Below are 26128 nucleotides of genomic sequence, written 5' to 3'. Positions count from 1 at the left end.
AATATGAGAGAAAAAGTTAACTGTTACAAGATCAGACCAAAACGAATTGATCTAACTGATAAGAACAAAGAAAAATAATCAAATAATAGGAAAAAAACCTCCCAGATCTGAAGAATATGATTTCCAGGTGGAAGGAGCTCACAGAGCACTCAACACAGTGAATCACATCATCCTGAAATTTCATTATACCAGAGATAAGACAGCAAAATCTATTATACTTCCAATCAGGATGGAGTAACAGAGAACAGATTTACTTCGCCACTTAAGAAAACTAAAGCACTGGGGAAAAAATATGCGAAACAGCAGTTTTGAAGATGTTGGACATCAGACTAAAGGAAAGTGATCCCTAAGAGATGGGGAACAAATGAGATGAGTCCTACAGTTGATCCTACTGTTGCTTGAAGAGTTTCCAGCATAGGGAGGGACAATTGAGTGGTCTCCTAAAGTTGAAAAACAGGGCTGGGAATTGGGGGATGCCAAGGCTGCTAGTTTGTAGTCAGAGTACCAGAGAGTGAAGAGTTGAATGGAAAGAGAGAGAAAGATCTGCAGAGAGTCCCCTTTGAGTCTTCAGTAGCACATCCATGTGAGGAAACTTCCCAAAGCTGGAGGAAAAAAAAAAACAACACTGGAAATTATTAGAGGGAACAGCCCTTAAAGCTTACACAAGGCCCAGAATATTTCCTGTTCCCAGCATTAAGAGAACAAAACATTGGATAGAGGTCTTGCCTCACTAGTGGGACAGAATTAGCCCTAGATTAAATGCTGCTTCAGTCCTGCCTAACAAAAAAAAAAATTTTTTTAGAAAGTTTAAAAAATAATACCTAAAAGGATCAACTGTTTCTAAAATTGTTTCTCTCCTATATGAGTAGACAGCTGAGAATCACCTTTCTATGTCCCAGAAGTTCACAAATATTTTTAGGAATACAAAAATTTCAGTGCCTGGTATCCAGTCAATATTATCCAGGCATTCAAAGACCCATAATGAGTAAAATCCATCAACTGGAATCAACCCGAAAGTGACACAGATGATAGAATTAGTAGGCATGGACATTAAAATAGTTAAATGACTGTATCCTGCATGTTGAAGACCCCAAAGGAAAGATTCAGCACATTAAGAAGAAGGTAAGGAAGATATAAAAAGGAAATAAAATAAAAATTCTGGAGTTGGAAAATACACTGGACAGCACTAACAGTAGATTAGACATTACAAAATAAAAGATCAGTGAATTTGAAGACCATGGCAATAGAAACCATCCAAAATGAATCTTAGAGAAAAAAAGTCTTAAACAAAAGTGAACAGACATATAAAACAAACTTACGGTTACCAGAGGAGGAAGGGGCTGAGAAGGGATAAATTGGGAGTTCGATATTTGCAGATACTAATATATATAAAATAGCTAAACAACAAGTTCATACTGTATAGCACAGGGAACTATATTCAAAATCTTATAGTAACTTATAGTGAAAAAGAATATGAAAACAAATATATGTATGTTCATGTATGACTGAAGCATTATGCTGTACACCAGAAACTGACACAACATTGTAAACTGACTATACTTCAATAAATAAATATATATATATATACACACATACACACACAAAAAAAGTAAACAGCTGTGGGACAACTTCAGGCAGACTAATGTAAGTGTAACTGAAGTCTCCAAAGGAAGGGATGGAAGACACTAAAAAAATACTTTAAAAGAAAAAAACAACCTTTAAAAAAATGGCTGATTTTTTTCCCGAAATTTAATGGAAACTATAAACCCACAGATTGAAGAAATTTAATGGGTTCTGAGCATAGGAAACATGATGAACACTACCCCAAAGCACATAATCAAACCAGTGATAGAGAGAAAATCTTAAAAATGTCCAGATCTTACACTCAGTTTTCTGTGAACCTAAAACTGCTCAAAAAAATAGTCTGTTTTAAAAAAATACTTAGTGTTATAAACCAAAAAATAAAAAAAAGCTGTCAGAAAGAAAAGACACATTACATATAGAGGAAAAAAATGACAAGACTTTATGTAAGTGACAATGCAGCCAGAAAACAAGGATCAACATCTTTAAAGCACTTAAATTTAAAAAAAATTTTTCAAAAAATAAAAACTTTAAATTAAAAAAAATTGTCAGGTTAAAATTCTATATCCTTTGAAAATATGCGTCAAAAATGAAGGAAAAACAGAACTTTTTTTTAACATAAGCTGGAAGAAGTTACACCAGTACAGCTGCATTGTAAGAAATGGTTAAACTAAATCCTTCAGGCTGAAAGGAAATGATGTCAGATGGAGGTGTGGATCTACATAAAGAAATGAAAATCACTGGAAATGGTAAATGTTTTTTCTTATCTAAATCTCTTAAATGATAATTTAGTTTTTAAGAAATGAAGCACTGATACGTGCTGTCACATGGATAAACCTCAAAAACTAAACTAAGTGAAAAGAGCCATTTACAAAAGACCACATGTTATATGATACCATTTATGTGAAATGGCCAGATTAAGCAAATCTGTGGAGACAGAAAGTAGATTAGTAGTTGTTTAGAGCTGAGGGAGGAGCAGAGGGAGCAACTGGAAGTGATTGCTAATGGGTACAAGGAGGTTTCTTTTGGGGATGATGAAAATGTCCCAGAGTTATGTTGTAGTGACTCTGTAAATGTACTAAATGCATAATTCTATAAATGTACTAAAACCCATTGGATTGTCCAATTTAAAACAGGTGAACTTTATGGTATGCAGAGAGGTAGTTAATACGTAGTTAAGAAAAAAAAAGGGAAGCTGAAATGAAGAATAGATGTCATTAGAAAACAAATGTAAATAGGATGATCGGTTTAAACCCAACTGTATCAATCAGATTGCTAAACCAGACCTAAATATATACTTCCTGTAAGAAATCCACTTAACAAATATAAAGCCATAAAATAGGTTAAAATAAAATACTTTTTAGAAGTATGCTAAAAAAGACACCTGGACTGGCTAGGTTATTATCAGAAAAAGTAGATTTTAGAGCAAGAAGTTCTCCTTTAAATAGTTAAGGGATAAGGAATAAGTTATTTCATATACCAGACGGTATAGCAGAACTAAATATTTATGCACTTAATAACAAAGCTTCAAGATACACAAAGCAAAAACAGAATTTCAGGAAGAAATATACAATGATAGTTGCAGATTGCAGTACACTGGTTGCAGTAATTGTTAGAACAAGTAGACAAAAAATTGCTAAAACTAACAACCATCTTGATCAATTGACATTTATAGAAGAATACTCTATTCTTTTTAAGTGAACACGGAATGTTTACTAAGACATCATATTCTGGGACGATTTTTTAAAGTCTCAATGAATTTTAGGAAGATTCAAGTCACAAAGTATATATTCTGTGACAACAATGTAATTAAGTTAGAAATCAGTGGAAAGATCTCTGGAAATATTTGGAAAATAAATAAAAATACTTCCAAATAAATGAAGAAATTAAGAGGATATTTGGGAAATACAGTATGAAATGAATGAAAATGAAAATTCAGGACATCAGTATCTATGATGCTGCTAACACAGTACTTAGAGGAACTTTATAGTTTTAAATGTCCATATTAGAAAAGAAAAGAGAGATCAAATCCATGATTTTAGCTAAGCTATTTTACTACACTAGAAGAGAAGAGCAGGCGAGATCCAACGTAAGCAGATGAAAAGAAAAAAATAATTCAAAGTGAAAAATCAGTGAAATTTTTTAAAAATACAGAAAAATCAATGAAACCAAAAGCTGATTTGTTGCGAATATCAGTAAAATAGACAAACTTTTACCAAGACTGATGGGATGGTAGGGAGGCAGGGAAGACACAAATTGCCAATGTTGAGAATGACAGAGATGGCATCTCTGTAGATTTTACAGATATTAAAAAGATACGGTAATATTATGAACAAATACATACAAATAAGTTCAACAAATTAGATAAACTGGAAAAATTTCTTGAAAGACTCAGGTTTTCAAAGCTCACTCAAAGAAAAATAGGTAACCTGAAAACCCTAAATTAGGAAAGTTTAGTTTATAGTTACTGGCCTTCCCACAAAGAAAGTAGCAGACTCAAATGGCTTCATCAGTGAATTTTACCAAACATTTGAGGAAGAAATATTACCAATTCTATATAAAATTCTAGAAAATTGAATAGGAAGGAATATTTCTCAAGTCACTTTTTTGAGGCCAGCATTACTCATGTACCAAAGACATTACAAGAGAAGAAGGGTATGTTTACTAATCTTTATTTAAATAATCTTGTTTAAATAGGCTCTTTTTTTAATGCCCTCTAGGAAGTAAGAAGAAAGAGAAGGAAAGGCCAGAAATTTCTCCTCCATCTGATTTTGAGCACACCATCCATGTTGGCTTTGATGCTGTTACTGGAGAATTCACTGTAAGTTTAACTATTTGGGACTCATTTATAAAGCAGCATTCAGACTTCCTTTCAGTATTAAGTTTGAAGTTAACTTTTGTATCCACATATTACCTCTGAATTCTTAGTGCTTTTCTCTTCTTATAAAAGTGTTTGTGGTTGGATGTATTCTTTTCCGAGGGAGCTGGGCCTGTTGCTTATAATTATGCAAAATAGATTCAGAAAACTAGACTTTTTAGAATTTACAATTGTGTAGATTGATTTATTTTATATATTTTGTCACTTAGCTCTGGAAATTGATCTTATTGGAGCAATTCAAAACAACTAATTTCTGAATATCTTTTTGTTAGGGCATGCCAGAACAGTGGGCTCGATTATTACAGACCTCCAATATCACCAAACTAGAGCAAAAGAAGAATCCTCAGGCCGTGCTGGATGTCTTAAAGTTCTATGACTCCAACACAGTGAAGCAGAAATATCTGAGCTTTACTCCTCCTGGTAAGATATCAGACCGTGGTAAAAGATTGACTTAAAGAGGACTGCAGAGTTGTGGAGCACTTCTAGATAAAAAGATTGCTTAAATAAAAAGCTGAGCTATGGTAGTTGTCTCTGCTTTTCCCCCTGCATAGATTTACCTTTTGTAAACTGATTGGAGCAGCTCTTATGCATAATTTGGAGTTTGGGGATTATATTAATCTCTTTGTTTTGCCAAAATGGATTTTTTTTGCCTTTTATTTGTTTTCCCTCTTCACAGTTTTTGGATGAGTTCCAGCAATAGAAGGGAAAGAGCCTAATTTATAGGCATGCTCATACTAGAAACGTTATTGTTAGTGGGACAGGAGGAGGGATGTTTTGGATGTTTTACTGTATATAAACACAGACTTTGAAGTAAAAAAAAATTTTTGTCTCCTCAAAAATTGAAACTCATCTAATATAAAAACATAAAATAAGCATTAGAACTAAAAGAATTGGAATATCATTAGGTAAGAATTGGAGAATAGTGGGTTTTTTAAGCTTACTCGTTCAAGTAAGGATCAGAATAAAGTCCACACATTACAGTGGAGTACTGTATGTCTTGAACCTCTTTGGATATTTAGGCTTCCCCTCCCTCACACTGGTTCTCAGGCCTCTTTTTCTTGCAACTTATTTGTTAAGGAAACAGGATCATTTGTCCTGTCTCCCTCAGGGTGGATTTTGCTAATTACATCCCAGATTGTCATTTTATGTTTCTCTGTCCCCTCAAGTCATACATGTAGTTCTTAAAAAACAGTATGATTGAGCTAAAATTATACATGTAGTTTTAATTAGTTGTACTTACCTGATTGCATCCTTGCAGAAATAAAGGGTGTGTCAAAGGAAGAAATAGAGACCACTTGGCAAATGATCTTGACCTTTTTTATGTAATCTGGTACATCTTTAGCAAAAGGTCAGATTTGTCCCTAGAAATTTTGTCAACTAGTCAAGTGTGTAAATTGATAATCTTTTTTAAAACCAAATGTTTAAACAGAAAATGGTATATTTATATTCATATATATATATATATATATATATATATATATATATATATATATTCATATATGTGTTGAGATGGGGGCATTTTAAAAAGTAAAACAACAAAACTTGCTCTTCTAAACTCCAGAATGAATATTTTCATATTTAGTCTTCATGAACTGTGTTTTGCCTTCAGGGGTTTGCTTTCATATTGATCAAAATTTTTGTCAATAATTTTCCTTTTACATAGTTACTTGGTCCAAATGATCAGTTGCTTTAAGTTCTTCGATAAGCAGTTTGGTGGAAAAAATATCATTGTGAAGAAACTTCTGATTTATTTTAATAAATGCAGATTGACAGGTACATTTTCAAGTAAACTTTTAACAGCTATAAAATTCACCCACTTGAAGTGTACAATTCAATGATTTTTAGCAAATTTATAGAGTTCCATTAAGATTTGAGGCTTGTTAGCACAATCTTACATAAATTTTTATTTGAATACTGATACTATTTTTCTCAAGACGTAATTCAACTTAAAACGAAATCAGCCTAAGAACATTTTACTTGTTCTGCTTTATCTTTTCTTTCTTTCGTTGTATAGAAATTGTTTTATTTTTTTGAATTGTTAACTTAGCATTATTTTCTGTTTTGTATTCAGAGAAAGATGGCTTCACTTCTGGAACACCAGCAGTAAGTTAATATGTTATATCTTATAGCTCTTGTCCTAATTTAAGTTACCCAAACAAATCTAGTTTTTATTTTACTTTCTAAAATAAATTACAGCCATCAGAAATAACCACTTAATGTTTGTTTTTAGCTAGCCACTTGATTAGTTGAGGAAGCTATATTAAACAAATAGAATTTCCTCAGATGATGCTTAAAGTAACTAAAGCTTATGATCTTTAGAGCAGTTTAGCTACTTTTAATAATATTTCCATATATAAACATGAATGCAAAGAACTTGCCAGCATTATCCTCTGGCCCCATTCTACTGAATATAGACTGTGGAAATATACTGAACAGTAGTAGAAGTCTGTCAAAATCTTCAGAGTTGTTTGAAACTCTTATGTTTTCATGTAAGCACAAATACCTCCTGCAGTCACTGTTTTATTTTCAATTCCTCAATTAGGAGGACATGGTCTCCTGAAGTTATTTGAAGACTAAATGTAATAACATATAAAGTACACAGCTAGCACACACCTGGCATATAATAAGCTTGGTATAAAGGATAATGCCTTCCTCTTTTCCTTCACTAGCCGCCACTTTTTTTGGTGAATCTGAGTGTTTTAAATAACTGAAAATGGGGAGGGAGGTTATAGCTCAGTGGTAGAGTGCGTGCTTAGCATGCACAAGGTCCTGGGTTCAATCCCCTGTACCTCCATCAAAATAAATAATAAAGTAAATAAAAACCTAATTACCTACCCACACCCCACTCCCCCCAACAAAATAATAACTGAAAATGACTCTGACTTACACAAAGCCCAGAGGATTTTTGGTTTTGGTCTTAACAAATGAAGGGATTGTTTACTTTTGGGGCTTGTTTAAAGGGTATACAATTCTCTATAAAGCGTATAAATTCCCTCTTAAAGAATACTTGGTATTTACTGTATACATTTATTTTATGAATTTACTTTTCTATAGTGTATAGAGTCACCTTTACTTTTTCAAGTGATTAGATTAGAACCTGTGAGGTTTTACCATTTTAAAATGAGCTATTAAAGAAATACTTTTTCAAGTATGTTTTAAAAAAAAGAAAGTGATATTTTAACGTATTGTTATATTTGACTTGTCTTCCTTACTTCACTCATGTGATAAATGCAGCTGAACACCAAGGGATCGGAGACGTCAGCAGTAGTAGCAGAGGAAGATGACGATGATGAAGAGACCGCTCCTCCTGTTATTGCCCCACGACCAGATCATACAAAATCAGTGAGTTTCTGATTAGTGAATTGGGTTGTATGTGTATGCATATATGTTTTTAAAAACAGAGGTCTTTATTTTACTTCCAGTGATTAATTTTAAAAACCTTCAGGCTTAAAATATTTTAGAATGGGAAGTTTGATCTTTACCTAAACACCACTCATCAAAAATCTAGTGTTTTGAAAATTAAAATCGAATGGCTTCTTTAAAAGTTAAAATACCTATCTCATTGTTTTCTCTTTCTCTATTATACCATCTCTTCCAGAGAACTCATCTGTTTATCTGCCTTTTCTCTGCTTGTCTCAGTCCAGATAACTACTATATCTAAAACTATATCTTACCTCTTTCCCAAAGTATGTATTTTATCTTCGATTGTACATTTCTCTCAAAGCCTTGGTGTCATTCAGGAGGCTGCTAAGAGTGAAGTTTCTAACAAATATGGGAAATTTTAATAATAACTTCAGACAGGGACAGAAAGAGTCCTGTCCCTCTCCCTGTACTAATACAAATAAAGTCAATGGAGTATGACGAAGTGTTGGCACAGTAGGCAGGGAAGGCTCTAGGGACTGCCATTGGCTCCTCACCTAATGATAGAGAGCTCTGTCTTCTTTACCACCTAGAACTGGCTGTTTGCAATGAAATGGTGGAAATTATATTTGTGTGAGTATTTTGTGGGAATTAATAATAGTTATTTCAACATCAAGGTTTCCACTATTTTTGCTCTTTATTTCTCTCTTGTAGGGAAAACGTGATTTTTAAACTTGAATTTCTTTTTGCTTCATTGTTATCATATAATTTTAGATCTGGTTAACACTATCATTTCGTTCAAGAATCTGCTGTTTTGTTAGACAGACTTTTAAAATATATACATGATGTGCCAAAGAAAAATGTCTCACATTTATTCCTCTTAGTTACCAGTCTTTTATAAGACAAGTCTGAAAATATTAATTCTCATTCTTTATAATACCAGAGACAACTTAGTTTTTGTCAAAAATGAGAGAACTTAATGGTGTGCAAGTAAGAATACCTAAAAATATTTTTTCCTCAAGCCTCAGTAATTAACTGTTTCTCTGCAGATTTATACACGGTCTGTTATTGATCCTATTCCTGCACCAGTTGGCGATTCTAATGTTGATAGTGGTGCCAAGTCTTCAGACAAACAGAAAAAGAAGGCCAAAATGACAGACGAAGAGATTATGGAGAAATTAAGTATGTTACCTACATTTCACATTATTCTTAAATTGCTAACATCTCTTGAGACATTGGGCCCAGATGGATTTTAATTTATATCTTAGATTTTGGCTTATAAATTATAAATTATTTTCTTCTAGGAACAACAGCTTTAATTAAAATGTAGTAAAGCTAAAATAATACTCTTCTTTGCTTGTTTATTATTATATGCTGACTGGTAAGCAGCATCTTTGCAAATCATTACTTTGGGGAGTAATACTTTTTCCCAAAGGGCCAAATTTAAAGGTCATAGTTGGAAACTTTATCAAAGGAAGTTTGTGTATATTTATGCACACCCATAGTTCTCAATATGAGAATACAAAATGGCCTATATAGATATATGCGTGAGCATAAAATGTTTTTTTTCCCTCTTCTCCCTTTTCATCTGTCAGCTATTATTGCCTGGATCAAGCACTGGAAACAATACACACAGTGCAAAGAAAAGGAGCAATAATGTCTCTTTACAACTATACAGCAACTATAGTCACAAAGGACACTGACGTAGAGGGATCAAGGAAAAATACTATGTATTGGTTGTAGGCTTGAGGTTGGGTACTTACGTAAAACTGGATTATTTCTGTGAATTTCTGAAATATGCTCCTCTCTCCTTTCACCTTGTAAAAGTTTAAGTGAAAATTTAGTGTGGGTTTCTCATGTTTTGACCTACTAGTAATAAGAATATAAGCTATGCTTTTATGTACAACAACATAATTTTAAAACCTTTCTTAGTTGTGACTTTGTGAACTTTCCTAAAATAGATAAATGATTGGTTTGTGTGTGTTTCACATCAGAGTAACCATTATAGTAATAAGTCGTTTCCTAAATATGTTGGACAATAGAAGGTATATAAGAAGAGTTAGAAAAGCCATTTAGGGTTTTTCATTTGGATATTGTATACATTTATTTTTTCATAGTAAGTAGTTTCATAACTTATCATTAGTTTAATACATTTCAGTGGAGTCTAAAAAGTAAGATGCCAAACTTGTCATTTCCCCAGGAATTTCCCAATTTTAAGACTGAACATTCCACATCCTGAAAACCCCCTTAGTCTCTGGAAAACTAGTACAATTAGTCATTCTAAAAAGGAGTCATTTTTAAGAAAATGATAATCAAGACATTAATTAGGAGGTCTAGCCTTATGGAAATAATTTATCCTCTTGTTTCTGATACTTTTTTTTACTTATATTACTTGTTTCTTTAGTGTTTGTGTTTGAAACATATATTACTTTTGAAACTTAGTGTTGTGTTTGAAAACTACTGTTCTAAAATCAGTGGAGTTTATTAAAAGAAATAGTAACCAGAATTTGTTTACAATTTTAAAATTCTTGACTTAGATTCTAACTTTCTGTTGTTTTCTGTTTGAAATAGGAACTATTGTAAGCATAGGTGACCCTAAGAAAAAATATACAAGATATGAAAAAATTGGGCAAGGGTAAGTATTTGTGATTATATTCCCAGAATATTCATTATTTCCTAGGTGTCCAGCATGACATCTCGTTTGCCTGACATTGAGCACTTATGATATTCAAGAGTGGTTTCCCTGGATTTGTGTAAATAAGCAATGCATTTATTTCTAGATGCTATTAAAATGCTGTACTGCTTTGCAATGATTATACAACATTTCTTCTTAAGTGTTATTTTCCACTGGTGGTAAGAGATTAGATGGGTGGGGAAATTGTCCAGCAAATACTTAAAAAACAGAAAGAAAATTTACAACAAGATTACACTTAAAAAAAAATACAACCCTGCATTTTAATCACATCACTGAGTATGGATCTTTAGTTCTACTGATCTGATTTTTTTCAGAAATTTGTATTTTTAAACTATACTAACTGAACTCTTTTTTCCTGGTACTTGGGGGCAAATGAACATCTTGAGTTTTTAATGTTATTAACCTCTGGAAAGTGTTCTGTGAGTTTAAAAAGTGAGCTTAAGTCTTTTTTTAAAAACTTACTTACGAATTTTTTTTTAAAAAAACCAAATTCAATTACAATGCTAGTTTTAATAATAAAAAATTGAAAATCATGTTAATAATCTTGAACATGATAATAGATAAACTACAGTATACTGAGTAATGTATACAATAATTATGAATGAACAAGAATAACACCTGTTCACATGGATGACCATCTGAAATCAGTGTTGAGTTAAAAAACAAATAACAGGAAAATATATAAAATGAAACCATTTCTATGAAATTGTAAATTATGTTAAATATTTTCTATAGTAGTACATACCTATGTCCTTGATAGTTAAAATATAGAGAAATACATGGAAATGATGCACATCAAATACAGAATTAATACCCAATACCGATTACTTTTGGGATGAGGGAGGATGCTTTTGGAAAGGGTAGACAAGAACCTTCAAATTTATTTGTAGTTTTTTGTTTCTTAAGTAGGGAAGTGGATCCATGAGTATATGTTACTTTTTTTTTTCTTTTCTTTATCTTTTTATTGTATTTTTTAGAGGTCTGAAATTTATGACAAATTTTTAACATAAGTTTTGGCCACAGAGATTGCTTCTTTTTCTCATTTTTCCCCCCTTTACTTTTACTTCTTTTAAAGATGTTCAGTTTTAAATGTTCTTTAATCCCTTTTCAGTTGTTCTAAGCATAAAGTCTTTGAATGCCATAAATGAGTGATTTAGAAACCCTAAATCTGGTTATGTCTTTTTTCCCTAGGGCTTCCGGCACAGTTTTCACTGCTACTGATGTAGCATTGGGACAAGAGGTAGGTACTTTCTCATTCTTCTCGGTGTTACCATTAGCTTTTTTTTTTTTTTTTTTTTTTACCATTGGCTTTTAATATAGGGAGAAACTAGATATGTCTGTGAATAATCAGTAGGAATCTCTTTTTCAGTTGAATATGTTGAAAGAATTAGCCTACACAATTTTATAGCACTTCCCTTAGTAGAGGGAAAAAAAGAAGTAATTATGTGTTTAGTTTCATATGTTAAAAAATGTTTTAAAAATTATTTTCCTAGATTAGGATGAAAAGATTAATTCCTGGCACTGGGCTGACCTTGGGTTGGTTAATCAGCTTCAAGAGAAATCTAAAAATATTTAGGCTCTTTGTACTACAAAGCATTGTGCATAGGCAGTGTGGAAGTAAAAGTACTGCCTGTGAGTAAATTATCATCTTATTGTATGATATGTATATAATAAATTAAATGATTAACTGATTGGTGTTTGTAAATTTTCTAAGAGAATTGGGAAACTGGTTCTCATTTTTTTTTTCTGTTTCCATCATAGGTTGCTATCAAACAGATTAATTTACAGAAGCAGCCAAAGAAAGAATTGATCATTAATGAGATCCTGGTGATGAAAGAATTAAAGAATCCTAACATAGTTAACTTCCTGGACAGGTAAATATAAATATTTCTTAAACACTGGGAGAAAAAGTAGAAATTTTACATCTCATGGGTTTGGGGACTAGCCACTTTAGTTAGGCTAGAGTCGAATGTCAATACTGAAAAATAAACTTGAAGATGGAGGAGAGGTAAAATAGCATATTACAGTTTGGAAGGTCCGTTTTCTACATAGATATCACTTGGCAAGCAAGAGAAGGCAGTTAAATGAAGGACATTACTGTTGATGGTCATATTAATTACAAATGATCAGAAGCAGAAACATTAAGGAAAGGTTGGCTGTGATTCGTGCCTTGAATGACAAAGGTGACTGGCCACACAGTTTTTAAACTTTCAGGCCAATTTTTATTTCACATTTTGTCTTTCATGGGCAAGTAGTATGTCTATCAAAACCTCATTTAATTTAGGAATTGATGTTAAATAGCAAAACAAAAAACAATAGAAAATTATGTATCTTACAACTTTTTTTAAGCAGTTACATGTATATAAGTGAAAGAAGAATAGTAGAAAAATAAATGAAAATTATGGTAGTGATTGTATTGGAGATAGAGGATTATAGGTGGTTTATTTATTTCCCATATTTAAATTTATTTTGAATGGGTTAAAAGAAAACACAGTTTTAGACTTTAATGCTAACTTTGGGGACCACGTTCATAGAATTAAACTTTCCAGATACATTTCCCCACTTTTTAAAATAGTGTTTCAAGTCAGTAAAACATGGTGGTTAAGATAAGCCATAAGCTTTGGAATCAGCTATACCTGGCTTCAGATTCTAGTTCTGTCACCTAATGGCTACGTGACCTTGAATGAGTTACTTAGCCTTTCCAAGGCTCTATCTCTTCATCTGTAAAAGAGGACTGATAGTTCCTACCTTATAGGATTATTTTAATTGAAATAATCTATATACACACTCAAGTTACAATTATGGGCAAACTTTAAAGTGATTCAGGAAAATCATAATGACTCTCGGTTATTTTTCTGTGCTGTTACATAGAAGCTTTTCAGTTTCTTTCCTAGCTATCAAAGCTACCAGCTTTCTGGTTTTTTAATTAAGGTGCCTAGTATTTAAGTTCTTCAACACAGAGTGACATGTGTTTTAAAAAAAAGTAAAAATGTGGATGTATTTTGTATGTTCTTTTTTTAGTTACCTGGTGGGAGATGAATTGTTTGTGGTAATGGAGTACCTCGCTGGGGGATCACTAACTGATGTTGTAACAGAAACCTGCATGGATGAGGCACAGATTGCTGCTGTATGCAGAGAGGTGAGTGTGCTCACTTTTTGATAAATTATGGTAATATATGGTTAACAGGAGGTGAAGGAAAAAGGGAAAGTTTTTTTGTGCAGGTTACATTCATTGTATGAGATACTTTGTACAAACCTTCTACAAGTTATCTTCATATCAGTTCATGCTACAGGAGAGTTTCAATCCTTTCCTTCATGTATAGGATAATTCTGGAATGAATCATGCACCTTTGAAAAGCCCAGCTCACCAGTAAATTTCAGTGGGATGATCACTATAATTTATTATCTAAGCAGGGTACTTTTCAAGAGTGAGAAGGGGGGTGCCATTAAAAATATACCACTCAACAGTGGACACAAGAACAGGGTGGTACATATCTTTACCTTAAGTATTAATTAGTCTATTTCTGGCTTTATTGAGCTCATTGAAGGTGATCAGTGAGATGATATTCATTAAATGAATTTCTAGACCTACTGTTTGTTTAAACCAGTAGAATTCTGCCAAATTGCCTGTCCTTCTTCCATCTAATCTTTTCCTACAGATTAGACTTAGGTTAATGACTTGCTTATTGTCATTAAAATTGTGACACTACTTTCTTCAAATATCCTAGGAACCATTGTCACAAGGGACAAAATTATAGGTGTTCTTACAATTATTATGTTCCCTATGATCTGTCTGTGAATTTTTACAGTGAATTATAAGTAAATTATGAACTTTGTTTATATAGGAACAGTATATATGATTTTTTCTCTTTTTCAGCTTTTATTAGGTATTTCTTAAAAAAGTTTCTTTGAAAATTTTAACTCTAGGATAATTATGCTCTACCTCCTGGTTGTTTCAGGAGAAAAGGAAATAAGAACTTTTTAATAGTTATGAATATGATAGTTTAATACTATCCCTTAACAAAGAATGTCTGGTCACTTAAAAGCTAATAAAAACTTAGTAAGAATTATCTATTTATACTTAATTTGTTTTTCATTTTTTTTCATAGTTCATGTAAAATTATTTTAGGAGTTCCTCTAATTGTGATAGTTTTTTTTTTAATTCAATTATTCTTCTGGGGTTTCTTCTTTTTGGGAATCTGCTTAAATGCTTGGTAAATGTAGTACAGTAATACACTGTTAATCTGATTTTTTTCTTTGAATATTGGAGTATTTTGAATGAGATTTTTTAGTTGTTATTAATGATGTACAGACTATTTGTTCTACTTTAATGGGGGTAAGAAATAAAAACACAACTTTTTCCAGCTTCCAGTTTATACTCAGGTTACATTAAAAACATAGCAAGCAGATTTTTAAAATTTAATCTCATTCTTGTTTGTAAGGAAGTAAGATAGTTTTGCTGCACTTTTGACTCAGTGCTTTTTAAAATATGGCATAAGAGAAAAGTTATTCTTTCTTCATTGGTGTCTAGGGTGTGGATGTAGCTTTATGTAAAACCTACCATAGGAAAAAAGGAAGAAAACATTGTACGTCACATTCAGTAACTGGGGAGAACCAGACCACCCAATGGCTTGCGTTGATTAGATTTCTGAGTATCTTAAATTCAAATGGGAATGATCAGAAGTTTATCCTTTACTAAATGATTTCTAAAAGGCCTTGTGTATGTTTACCAAGTGCTGCATACCTTTAGGCGTTTAAACCTAATAGGCCTAGAAATCATGTAAACCCACCCATCATTTCATAAATGACACATTGAAGATTGAATGATATTCTTATGGTTTTCAATAATCTGTGTCTGACATAGGACTAGATATGACATTAATAATTATCTCTGGGTAAGATCAGAGGATGGGAAGAGGAGAATCTGATTAAGGAATTTTATTTTGATAACTTTGCACATGAGAGGGTTGTTTTCTTTGTAAATGTATGTATTAGAGTATCTTCTGCTGGATACTAGAGGCAGTGCCCAGGCCATAAGTAGTGTATGTGAACTTCCCTTAGACTTTTCAGGGACTGTTTCATTGATAGGTGTTTTTCTCATGCTCAGTGTTTACAGGCATTGGAGTTTTTACATGCTAATCAAGTGATCCACAGAGACATCAAAAGTGACAATGTGCTTTTGGGCATGGAAGGATCAGTTAAACTCAGTAAGTAACAAATAAACAAATAACATTTATGTGTTACTTACAATTTTCTACCTTTTGTTTAAGTAAAATCCCTCTTCTGCTGTTAATATTTTTATGACAGTAAATGGATGGAGGAGAGAGAATAGCGGTTAAAAAAAAAATGAACTCTCAGCTGGACAGCTTGATTCTAAATATCAGATCCACTACAACTTGCTGAATAATTTTGAATGAGTTCCATAATCATTGTGTTCATTTTCTCATTTGTGTGATAAGGAAAATAATACCACCTATCTCAGAGAATTCTTCTGAGGATTAAAAATGTAAAAAACTGAGGAACAGCCCCGGGACTGCTGTAATGTTGGTGCTGTCTTCTAACATAAACTTGGATTTGTCTCTGCCACTATTGGGGTAGATTTTTCTCATTATGCTGTTCTTCTTTCTTTGCTGGTAGCATGTGGCCTGATTGGGGGAGGCTGTATGACCCTGCATCAGAGATGATACGTTTTAAAAAAATAAATGTGTAAACGTCTTTCCCTAATTATCTTCTGTATCAGATATGGTGGAGTCAGGGGGAAAAAAACCCTTTCTCTCTGCTGGCTCTAATCTCAGTTCCATCCATGCCCTCTAGAGGATTCAAAAAGAGCTACTACTGAGGTTTCTCCAACTGTGCAGAATTCGAGGCATTTCTTTGATCAGGAGACCAAAAACTTTTTCTTGTTTGGCTCCTTTTTCAACTTTTTTTTTTTTTTAAGATAGATCCTCCAAAGGTTATTCAACCACAAAAAAGGAGATTTAAGTTCTATCAGATGGTCAATATATATGATTACTATTTGTAATTTTAGTGAGAAAGCTAGAAATTAACATTCTCAGACATTTTTGGTGATACACAGATAAACTAAATTTGACTTTTTTGAATAATATTTTATCCTGGCCCTGCCACTTACTGGATGAATGATCTTGGGTAAGTTATCTAAAAATATGTATGCCAGTTTCCCCATTTATAAAATGGGAATTATAATAATAATAAACATACCTGTCTCATAAAGTTATCACGAGGTATGTTAATTCTTATGAGGTACTTGAAACAGTTATAAATACTCGTTTTAGCTGTAAATGTTATGATCTGGACTAACAGTTGCCCTTCTAGGACTCTCTCTTGTAGAATTACTGAACATAAATGCACCACAATAAGTACAAAGCTGTTCTCTGCAACAGTGTAAAGAAAACCCAACAATATCTTAAATGTCTAGTAGTACAGAAATGGTTAAATAAATTACGGTGTTTTTATGTTCTGTAAAGTTGTGTAGTTAGAATAATTCTTCTAATTACAGAGATCTCTAAAAATAAATTAGGTTTTAAAAAGCAGCTTACAAAATATCCTAATTAGGTTAAATAAACCAGGCAGTTCATGGATATTATTTGTACATTTGTAAATGCATAACAGAAAGTGTAAACCTTACAAACCTAAATGTTAAGAGTGTTATGTATGGAGTAGAATGGGTTTAACAGTAGAAGGAAGGAAAAAATTCTAGATTCTCAGCTTGACTTTTCCACTAAATTAACACTGAGTACTAAATTAGGCATTCTGTCCCACATTTACAAAATGAGGTGGACGGACTAGAGTAATGCTGGTTGAGACCTTGTAGGTACAGTTGCAGCTAATTGTGTTCTTTTCCTAGGCTGTCTGCTGAGTCAGAGTTATTGATTCTAACTTCTGTTTATTTCCTTCAGAAGTAGTTCCCACTCTCTGACCTTTGCCTGATCCACAGTTGACACAGTTTGCTGTCCACTTTTGGTGACTTTTTCTTTTAGAACTTTTTTAACTTTATTAAAACTTTTAGGGTAGATTTGTCTAGAATAAAAGGCCTCCTGATAATCTCCCCTCTACTTGTGGGAAGTACAAGTTGAAAAGTGAGAATACATAACATCATCAGAATATTCTTAAGCCCATTTTGGTTTACTTTATTAATGCATTCTTTAAAAATAAGAGGCCAAAAAAAAAATAAGAGGCCGAATTTATAAATGTAATTAGTTAAGTCATATGAAGTGAACTCTTAGATAAAACAATCCATGGACACCATTAACTTAAGATGTTTTGTTTTGTTTTATAGCTGACTTTGGTTTCTGTGCTCAAATCACCCCTGAGCAGAGCAAGCGAAGTACTATGGTTGGAACGCCATACTGGATGGCACCAGAGGTGGTTACACGGAAAGCTTATGGCCCTAAAGTGGACATATGGTCTCTGGGTATTATGGCTATTGAGATGGTAGAAGGAGAGCCTCCATACCTCAATGAAAATCCCTTGAGGGTAAGACCAATTAAACAGCAGCCTTATTTTATGAAAAATAATTTTCTTTAAAACATTTATTTATAACCTGCTTGTGCCAGGCACTGGCCAAGTATTTAGGATACAAAGTTGATAAAATCTAGTCTCTGTCCTCACTCTGCATCTAAAAATCATTTGCTTCTGGGTTATGGGTTGAATGTGTTAGGTAAAGAGTTTGTATTGAAAATGGCACTGTAACTCTGATCTTCTTCCCCAAAACCCATAATCTCAGTCTAATCATAGAAAAAAATCATAAAAATTCCAATAGAGAGGCATTGTACAATATAACACCTGACCATTACTCCTCCAAACTATCAATTTCATCAAAAGGAAAGGAAAGTCTGAAAAATTTGTTATAGCCGAGAGGAGCCTTAGAAGACATGACAACTAAATGTCCTGGAACAGAAACAGGAGCCAGTGAAATAGGGAAATCTACTGTGAGTGCTGGAAGCCTGAAGGGCCCCTGTGAGGTTAGTGATGCCAGTCAGCAGGGATGTATCTTCTTCTTCCACCATACTTAGCTGCACAGGTAGAGAGGCAAAGAGTAGACAAATGAGTGCTGTGAAGGGTAAAAGGATCAAAGAAGTGATTATGTGAAAGGAATGCTCGACACTCGAGATCAGTCAGGATTTACTTAAATCCATTGGTGTCAAAGAATTGCTGGCATTGGGGTACTAGGAGTGAAAAGGTAGGAGGTGGAGCACAACTGAGATTTAAGAGTTGCAGTTATTGGTATTGATAAAGGCATAGGGTATGACCTTGGGTGTGTGTGGCTGAGGTAGGCCAAAGGACAAGAAGTGTAACCAAATGTTGAAGGGGAAGGGGGAGTGGTTGTATGAAGAAATTCAGGCCAGAAGGGGGAATGTGCCGAACCACATGGGTGTTCGAATGGAGAAGCTGAGGGAATGACCAGGAGTCCACGGCTCCTTAAATCACTAACATAAATGAGGATAAACAGTATAATAAGATTTATCCCCAAGTAGAGAAAAGGTTATTAAGTGCCTAGAGAGGAGGAGTACTTGGCACAAATGTCTGTCTTTATGGGCTTACCCCCTAATCCCTTTTGATGGAAGTGTGGAAACTCAGAACAATCTTATGATCTTAAATTGATATTAATTGCTATGTCAGAGATAACTTTTTAGAATAGAATTTTTAAATGAAAATTTGGGAGAAAATGTCATGTAAAGAGAAGTGAACTTAGGTGACAAGGAAATGGGCACAATAATATACTGATGATTTGAGTGTCAATTGGTAGCCTTTTTTGATGGCATTATGGTAATGTGGCAGAACCTTTAAATAATTCAGTAAAATATCTAGGTGACCTAGGGGTCAGCAGTGTTTTTAGATACATTATCAAAAGCATTATCCATGAAATAATAAACTGGGCTTCATTAAAATTGGACTCACTTTCTCTAGGAAAACATTATTAAGAGAATGAAATGACAAGTCACATATCAAGAGAAAATATTTCCAAAACACCTATCTGATAAAGAAATGTTATTCAAAATATGCAAAGAACTCTTAAAATTCAACAATAAGAAAGATAACTTAATGTAAAAATGGCAAAAGATTTGAACAGACAGCTCACCAAAGAAGATACACAGATGGCAAATAAGCACATAAAAAGATGTTCAACATCGTGTCATTAGGGAATTGCTAAAGTAAAACAGCAATGAAATGCCACTGCAGGGGGAGGATATAGCTCAATGGTACAGTGCATGCTCAGCATGCATGAAGTCCTGGGTTCCGTCCCCAGTATCTCCATTTAAATAAATAAATAAACAAACAAACTTAATCCCCCTCAAAAAAATTTTTTTAATGAGTTTGGCTTTAAAAAAAAGAAAGAAAGAAAGCCACTACGTATCTATTAGAATGGCCTAAAATCCAGAAAAGCTGAAATACCAAATGCTAGTGAGGATGTGGAGCTCTCATTCATGCTGATGAGAATACAAAATGGTACAGCTGCTTTGGAAGACAATTTGGCACTTTCCTACAAAACTAGACATGTTCTTATCATACAGTCTAGGATTGTGTTCTTGTTAAAGTTGAAAACTTATGTCTGCATAAAAACCTGCACACAATGTTTATAACATCTTTATTCATAATTTCCCAAAATTGGAAGCAGCCAAGATATGAAATATATAAATATATTGTCTTTTTAATTTATTTTTTTAATTAAAAATACTTTTTTAATGGAGGTACTCGGGATTGAACCCAAGACCTCATGCATGTTAAGCATGCACTCTACCACTAAGCTATACTCCTCCCCAATATATTATACTTTTTAAAGTGAATGAAATAGACTGTAGTGCATCCATATGATGGAATATTATTCCATGACATTAAAAAGATAAAAAGGTATGAGCTATCAAACCACAAAAGATGTGGAAGAACCTTAAATGCATACTGCTTAGGAAAGAATCCATCTGAAAAGGGTACATAATGTATAATTCCAACTGTGGAGAGTAAAAAAAGATCATTGGTTGCTAGGGGCTTAGTGGGGTAGCGAGGATGAATAGGTGGAGTGCGGGGAATTTTAGGACAGTGAAATTATTCTGTATAATACTATAATGGAGATAGATACATGACAGTAAACATTTGTCTAAACCCATAGACCTGCACAATATAAAGCGTGAACCCTAATGTAAACTATAGACTTCTAGGTTTGTTTTTGTTTTTTTTTTGTGAGGGTGGAGGAATTAGGTTTATATTTATTTTTAGAGGATGTACTGGGAATTGAATCCAGGACCTTGTGAATGCCAAGCATGCACTCTACTACTTGAGCTATACAGTCCCCCTATAGACTTCTGTTTAATGAAAGTGTACCAGTATTGGCTGATCACTTATAACAAGTGTACCATAGTAATATAAGGTTTTAATAATAGGGGAAACTGTGTGTGTTGGAGAGGGTTGGTATATGGGAGCTCTGTACTATTTGCTCAATTTTCTGTATGTCTAAAACTTCCAGAAAAGTCTGCTGAGTGCTTTTTTAAAAATTATTATTTAATTTCTAGGAATTTAAAATCAGAGAAGTACATGAAGAATACTAAAGAATGCAAGGATTTTCCAAAAGGGATTAACTAAATTATGGCACATCCATATAAGGCACTATTCAATTCAGCCATTAAAATAATTTAATTGATCTAATCTGTTATTAGTAATGTATGAGGCTAGCTTTGTTTGGAGTTTTTAAGACTTTGGTTTTTTTAAAAAGCAGTTGTACATTCACAGCAAAATTGAGAGGAAGGTACAGAGATTTCCCATATGCCCTCTTCCCCCACATGTGCATAACCTCCCCAATTACCAACATTCCTAACCAGAGGGTACATTTCTTGGAATCAGTGAGCCTACATTGACACATCAGTATCATCCAGAGTCCATAGTTAACATTAGAGTTCACTTTTTTTTCTCCTACCCCTTTATTACCCTTCTCCACTTTACTCTCCCCACTGGTAACCTCTAGTTTGTTCTTTATATCTGAGTCTGCTTCTTTTTTGTTTTATTCACTAGTTTGTTGTATTATTTAGATTCCACATAGAAGTGACATCATACAGTATTTGTCTTTCTCTGTCTGATTTACTTCACTTAGCATAATGCCCTCCAAGTCAATCCATGTTGCTGCAACATTTTATTCCTTTTTATGGCTGAGTAGTATTGATGTCATATAGTCTATGGGTTTGGACAAATGTATAATGAATAACATGTGTCCCATTATTAAAGTATATTAAAAAGTACTTGCACTGCCTTAAAGATCCTATATGCTCATCTTTTTCATCTGTAGCTGTATAGATATAGCTAATTTAATTTTTTTAAAAAAGGTTTCAACAAATCCTATTGTTCTGAAATGTGGTATGACTTGAAAGAAATCTAAGAAAGATAAATGGGATACTGTATGTTGATGGTGGGGTTGTGGTCATTTTTCTTTATACTCTTATGTATTATAGTAGTTTTTGTATCAGTATGTATTGCATTTATAATCCAAAAAAACAAGTAAAGTTAATTTTGAAAAAGAAGTCAGGGAAATGTAACATCTAAAAATAAAGGGAAAAATATTTAATCAAAATGGGTAGAAATAATAACCTCTCTTAAGTATGTATGGCAATTACCTTTAAAGAAGTGGGAAAAAAAATCCATAAACTTTAAAGTGCTCTCTCACTTTGTTGAGCTACCTTAAGTATGTGAAAGTTGTTCTTCTATTTTTAGGCCTTATACCTGATAGCAACTAATGGAACCCCAGAACTTCAGAATCCAGAAAAACTTTCCCCAATATTTCGGGATTTCTTAAATCGATGTTTGGAGATGGATGTGGAGAAAAGAGGTTCAGCCAAAGAATTGTTACAGGTGAATCTGGAAATGATACTATTTCTGGAAAAAGTTGACTTTGTTGAGTAACCAACAAAAAATTTATGTGGTGTTAATAATTACATTTCACTGTTCATTCATTACCAGCAGCATGGCAGCTGCTGCAGTTCAGGATTTTCTCTACTGGGAATAAAATACCCACAATGCTGTAATACATAAGTAGATGAATTTTTGCTTATGATCAGTTCTCACACCAGTTCATTGCTGGCATAGTTATCTGGGTCATTTAACTGAGATTTTACAGTATTAAAAAAACTAAAAAAGACTATGCTTTCAACCATGAAAGTTATATATCAATTATGTTGATTTTACATAGGTATTGAAATATGTGTTTATTAAATAAATTGTGATCCGTAAAGTAGTCTTTAGGGCTTAATTGAAAGGAAATATTTAGCTTCTAAATTGGTGACATTTACACATTTTATTTTTCACCTCTTTCTGGCAGCATCCCTTCCTGAAACTGGCCAAACCATTATCCAGCTTGACACCACTGATCATGGCAGCTAAAGAAGCAATGAAGAGTAACCGTTAACATCATTGCCGTGGCCTCAATTCTTTTTTCCATTTTCTAAAAGAAGTCTTTTAATATATGAAAATTATTACTCTTTGGGGGTTTAAAGAAATGGTCTGCATAACATGGAGGAATAAAAGCAAACTACTACTTTCTGAAGACAACCAAGAGAAAAATGGCAAAACCGAATGACAACTTTCTATTGAATCCCTTCTTTAGGGTCCAAAAGGACTTGTGGACTGAATCACTAGCCTTACGTCTTTCAGCAGAAAGCCCATCAGGGCCATGTATCATGCTTGAGATTTGCATTTTAATTTGCTGACTTCATTAAAATAGAGCCCATTCATTGTCCCTTTGAGGGTATTTTCAATACTTGAATGGCAGATTTGAGTTTTTCAGAGTATTTGTTTCATCTGCTAGTCTTCTTTCCTCTCTCATAGCTTCCTTTTTCCTTGACTTGCTCCTTTTGAGTTGTTTTGAGAAATCTTTCTTATGCCTAAACTAGAGGCAAGTGTGATAGAAATTATGTAGCTCCTTATATTGGCAAAGGAGCCCTATAATAGGTTTAACTTTGTATAGAAGTTAGGACCAGCTATTGTTACACGTACTATTTCAGTTCAGAATTTGAACTGAAGGAAGGGAAGAAAAGTATGTGATTTTTACCTTTTTTAACAAATGTGAAAGGGTCAATTTTAGAAATTTCATGGTAGTGAGCTGTTTGGCATTTGTTACATGTATAGAGAGAAGATTAATAATCTATATTTATAACTAAATCATTGAGGCAGAAAAAGAATCCCATTGATTATACCTTCTTACAGTTTTGTTTTCCCTTCTGACTATGTCCTCTTCAGATTTGGCTTCAGGACTTTGTGCCGCTACTTTCCCCTTCCCTCTTTTTTCCCTTCATTTTGGAAATAAGTTTCTGTATATGTTGTAATTTTAGCTAGTTTGTTTTTTAATTAACCCTCTCTCACTCTACTCCTCCCCCCTTCCCATGGTAAATAATATAATAACCATTGAATTTTCAGAATAAAGTTAACTTTTTTTTTCCATTTAAAGGAGAAAAATATTTGGAGCTAGCAGAGACAAAGAGGGAGACTTAAATCTTGGTGAGCTCTAAAATAATTAGATAAGATTATATTCATGAAAGAGAAATGTCAGTTATATAGATATGCAGCTTCTGACCAGTAACTGTAGAGATTTGTTATAAACGTTGTTTCCCACCCATTACCAAAAAATTACTGTCTATGAGAACTTAAGTGACAAAATACATTTTGATAAATTCATGGGTCATTTGAAATGTTGAGTTACTTTAGATTTTTTCAAATAAGTAAATAATATTCATGTAAAAAACTGGGGAAAGGAAGGAAAATGAAATGTACTTGTTGATGGCAATACTTTTTATTTTAAAGATTTTAAAAAGGTCTGTGACCTATAGCATTATTAGAGTGCCCTCTCTTCTCCCCTTTCCTCCTCTCCTCTTCAAGACTTTCTCTCTTTTTCTCTCATTTTTTTAAATTGTTTTGACTGATGGAGGCAGCATTGTCTGTTCTGACATGCCAGGAGCCATGTAAAAGAGTCTGTGGTTTGGTTCTGGCAGTTGTTCCCACCGTTCACTTCTAGTTGATTTCACACCTACCTGCCATCCTGCAATAGTACAAATCATGAATAGAAATAGTTTTGATGTTTTGGAGTACATTAGGAGAACTAATAGAGTTTTATTTCCTGTCATTCCCATCATATCTGTGTTAGGATATAGGTAAAAGGATAGAAGTGGCTGGTTTTTTATTGATAATGCAGGAAGGTTTTCACAAAAATGAGTAAAATAATTAATGAAACTTAAATCTAGAGCACTTAATGGTCTCTTTTCAGTTTGATTATTGACTTCATTTTTCTCTGGATTATATTGGCCTTCTACAGCTGTTACTAAATTACAGAAACAAGCTGGTTTATTTCTGGTGGAAAGCTACAGTGTCTCTTGAGTTCCAGATTTGAACATTCTTTGTAAATAGTTGTCTGGATGGATTATGATGAAGAAGATGCAACCAATGAAATAGAAAATCAACTAGATGATGTAAGACTGATCATTATGACCACTCTAGAAGGCACTTCCATACATAAGTCATAAAGACTGTATTCATTAAATGCAGTGCCAATGCTCCATTTTTATGCCTGTGACTCATCAAAGGTCTTTTCAGTTTATAGAAGCAGTTTGGAATTTGTATTTACAGCTTCTTTGATGGTTACTGTATGTCCATTGCTGGCAACGGACTTTTGTCATTAAAACCTGACTCCTAGGTTAAGGGAGCTACACTGTGGTTTATTTACTTACTTGGATAAACTAACTTGTAATAGAAATATGCTTTGGTTAATACCGAAATGTGTCAGTTTTTAATAATCTTAATCTTAAAAGCAATACAGAATTGTGATTTATTAATTTTAAATTAAAATGGTCAGATCTTGTTGCAAGAAAAATTATATTTGAATCAAAATTCATGTTTTTTTAAATAACTGCCTTTTCTATTCACCCTTTTTGTCATTACTTGAGAAAGAAAATTCCTTTTGAAATCTAAGTTACCTTAGTAGTCCTCTTGTATTATTAGGACAGTATTACTTATAGTATTTATTGTATTTCAGACTCTCTGGCAGTCTAAAAGTTTCCTTCGCCTCTTGTTCCTTTTGCTGCTTTTAGGGACAGTTAAAACTGGGAAACCATGAAACTATCGAACATTTTATCCCACCTAGAATAGTGAACAAGTAGAGGGATTGTACTAGCATAAGAAACCAAGGCTAAAACAACTCTGTCTTCATGTGTTGAGTGCATGGCATGTAGTATCAATTCTCTTTCCCTCAACATATAAATATTAAGCTGCTTAAAATGTGTCTAGTTACCACCAGTCCTGAATGAACCGGTGCCTTTAATAAGCAATTTAAAACTACCTATGAGTATTTCTTTGTAGGGCTCACATAAATACATGTTTGTTTATATATTACTGTATTCTAGTCAGAATAATTTTAGATCTGATCAGGCAGTAGCTATAATTAGAAAAAAAATGGGTGCTTTAAAAATGTGTATGTTTTTTAATCTGAAAGTAAAAGTTTAAAAATATACTGAGATCCATATCCAGTGAACTGTCAAAATCATTTATAGAATATAGTAAAATACAGATTAATACTCGGGGTTTTTTAATAGTGAAATTTCATAGTAATATAAAAAGCAGATTGTCTT

The 26128-nt window shown here is 33.2% G+C and overlaps 1 protein-coding gene across 8 annotated transcripts in view; it reads left to right on the top strand.

Annotated features, from left to right (window-relative positions):
- Positions 1 to 23255, top strand: part of PAK2 (p21 (RAC1) activated kinase 2) — a 66917-nt gene extending 43662 nt beyond the window's left edge. For all 8 annotated transcript variants that reach the window (XM_006200927.4, XM_031683294.2, XM_072963208.1 and 5 more), the window contains 13 exons: positions 4302 to 4402; positions 4732 to 4879; positions 6531 to 6562; positions 7694 to 7801; positions 8869 to 9001; positions 10391 to 10454; positions 11706 to 11754; positions 12276 to 12388; positions 13536 to 13653; positions 15622 to 15721; positions 17812 to 18008; positions 22230 to 22367; positions 22834 to 23255. In XM_006200927.4, coding sequence (XP_006200989.1) covers positions 4302 to 4402; positions 4732 to 4879; positions 6531 to 6562; positions 7694 to 7801; positions 8869 to 9001; positions 10391 to 10454; positions 11706 to 11754; positions 12276 to 12388; positions 13536 to 13653; positions 15622 to 15721; positions 17812 to 18008; positions 22230 to 22367; positions 22834 to 22920 — 1388 coding nt within the window. In that variant the 3' untranslated portion in view covers positions 22921 to 23255. The remainder of the gene's footprint in view (positions 1 to 4301; positions 4403 to 4731; positions 4880 to 6530; positions 6563 to 7693; positions 7802 to 8868; positions 9002 to 10390; positions 10455 to 11705; positions 11755 to 12275; positions 12389 to 13535; positions 13654 to 15621; positions 15722 to 17811; positions 18009 to 22229; positions 22368 to 22833) is intronic.
- Positions 23256 to 26128: the final 2873 nt, after the last annotated feature.

This window comes from Vicugna pacos, chromosome 1 (genome assembly GCF_048564905.1).
Source record: "Vicugna pacos chromosome 1, VicPac4, whole genome shotgun sequence".
Taxonomy (NCBI): domain Eukaryota; kingdom Metazoa; phylum Chordata; class Mammalia; order Artiodactyla; family Camelidae; genus Vicugna; species Vicugna pacos.
This window is presented reverse-complemented; position numbering and strand designations above follow the sequence as displayed.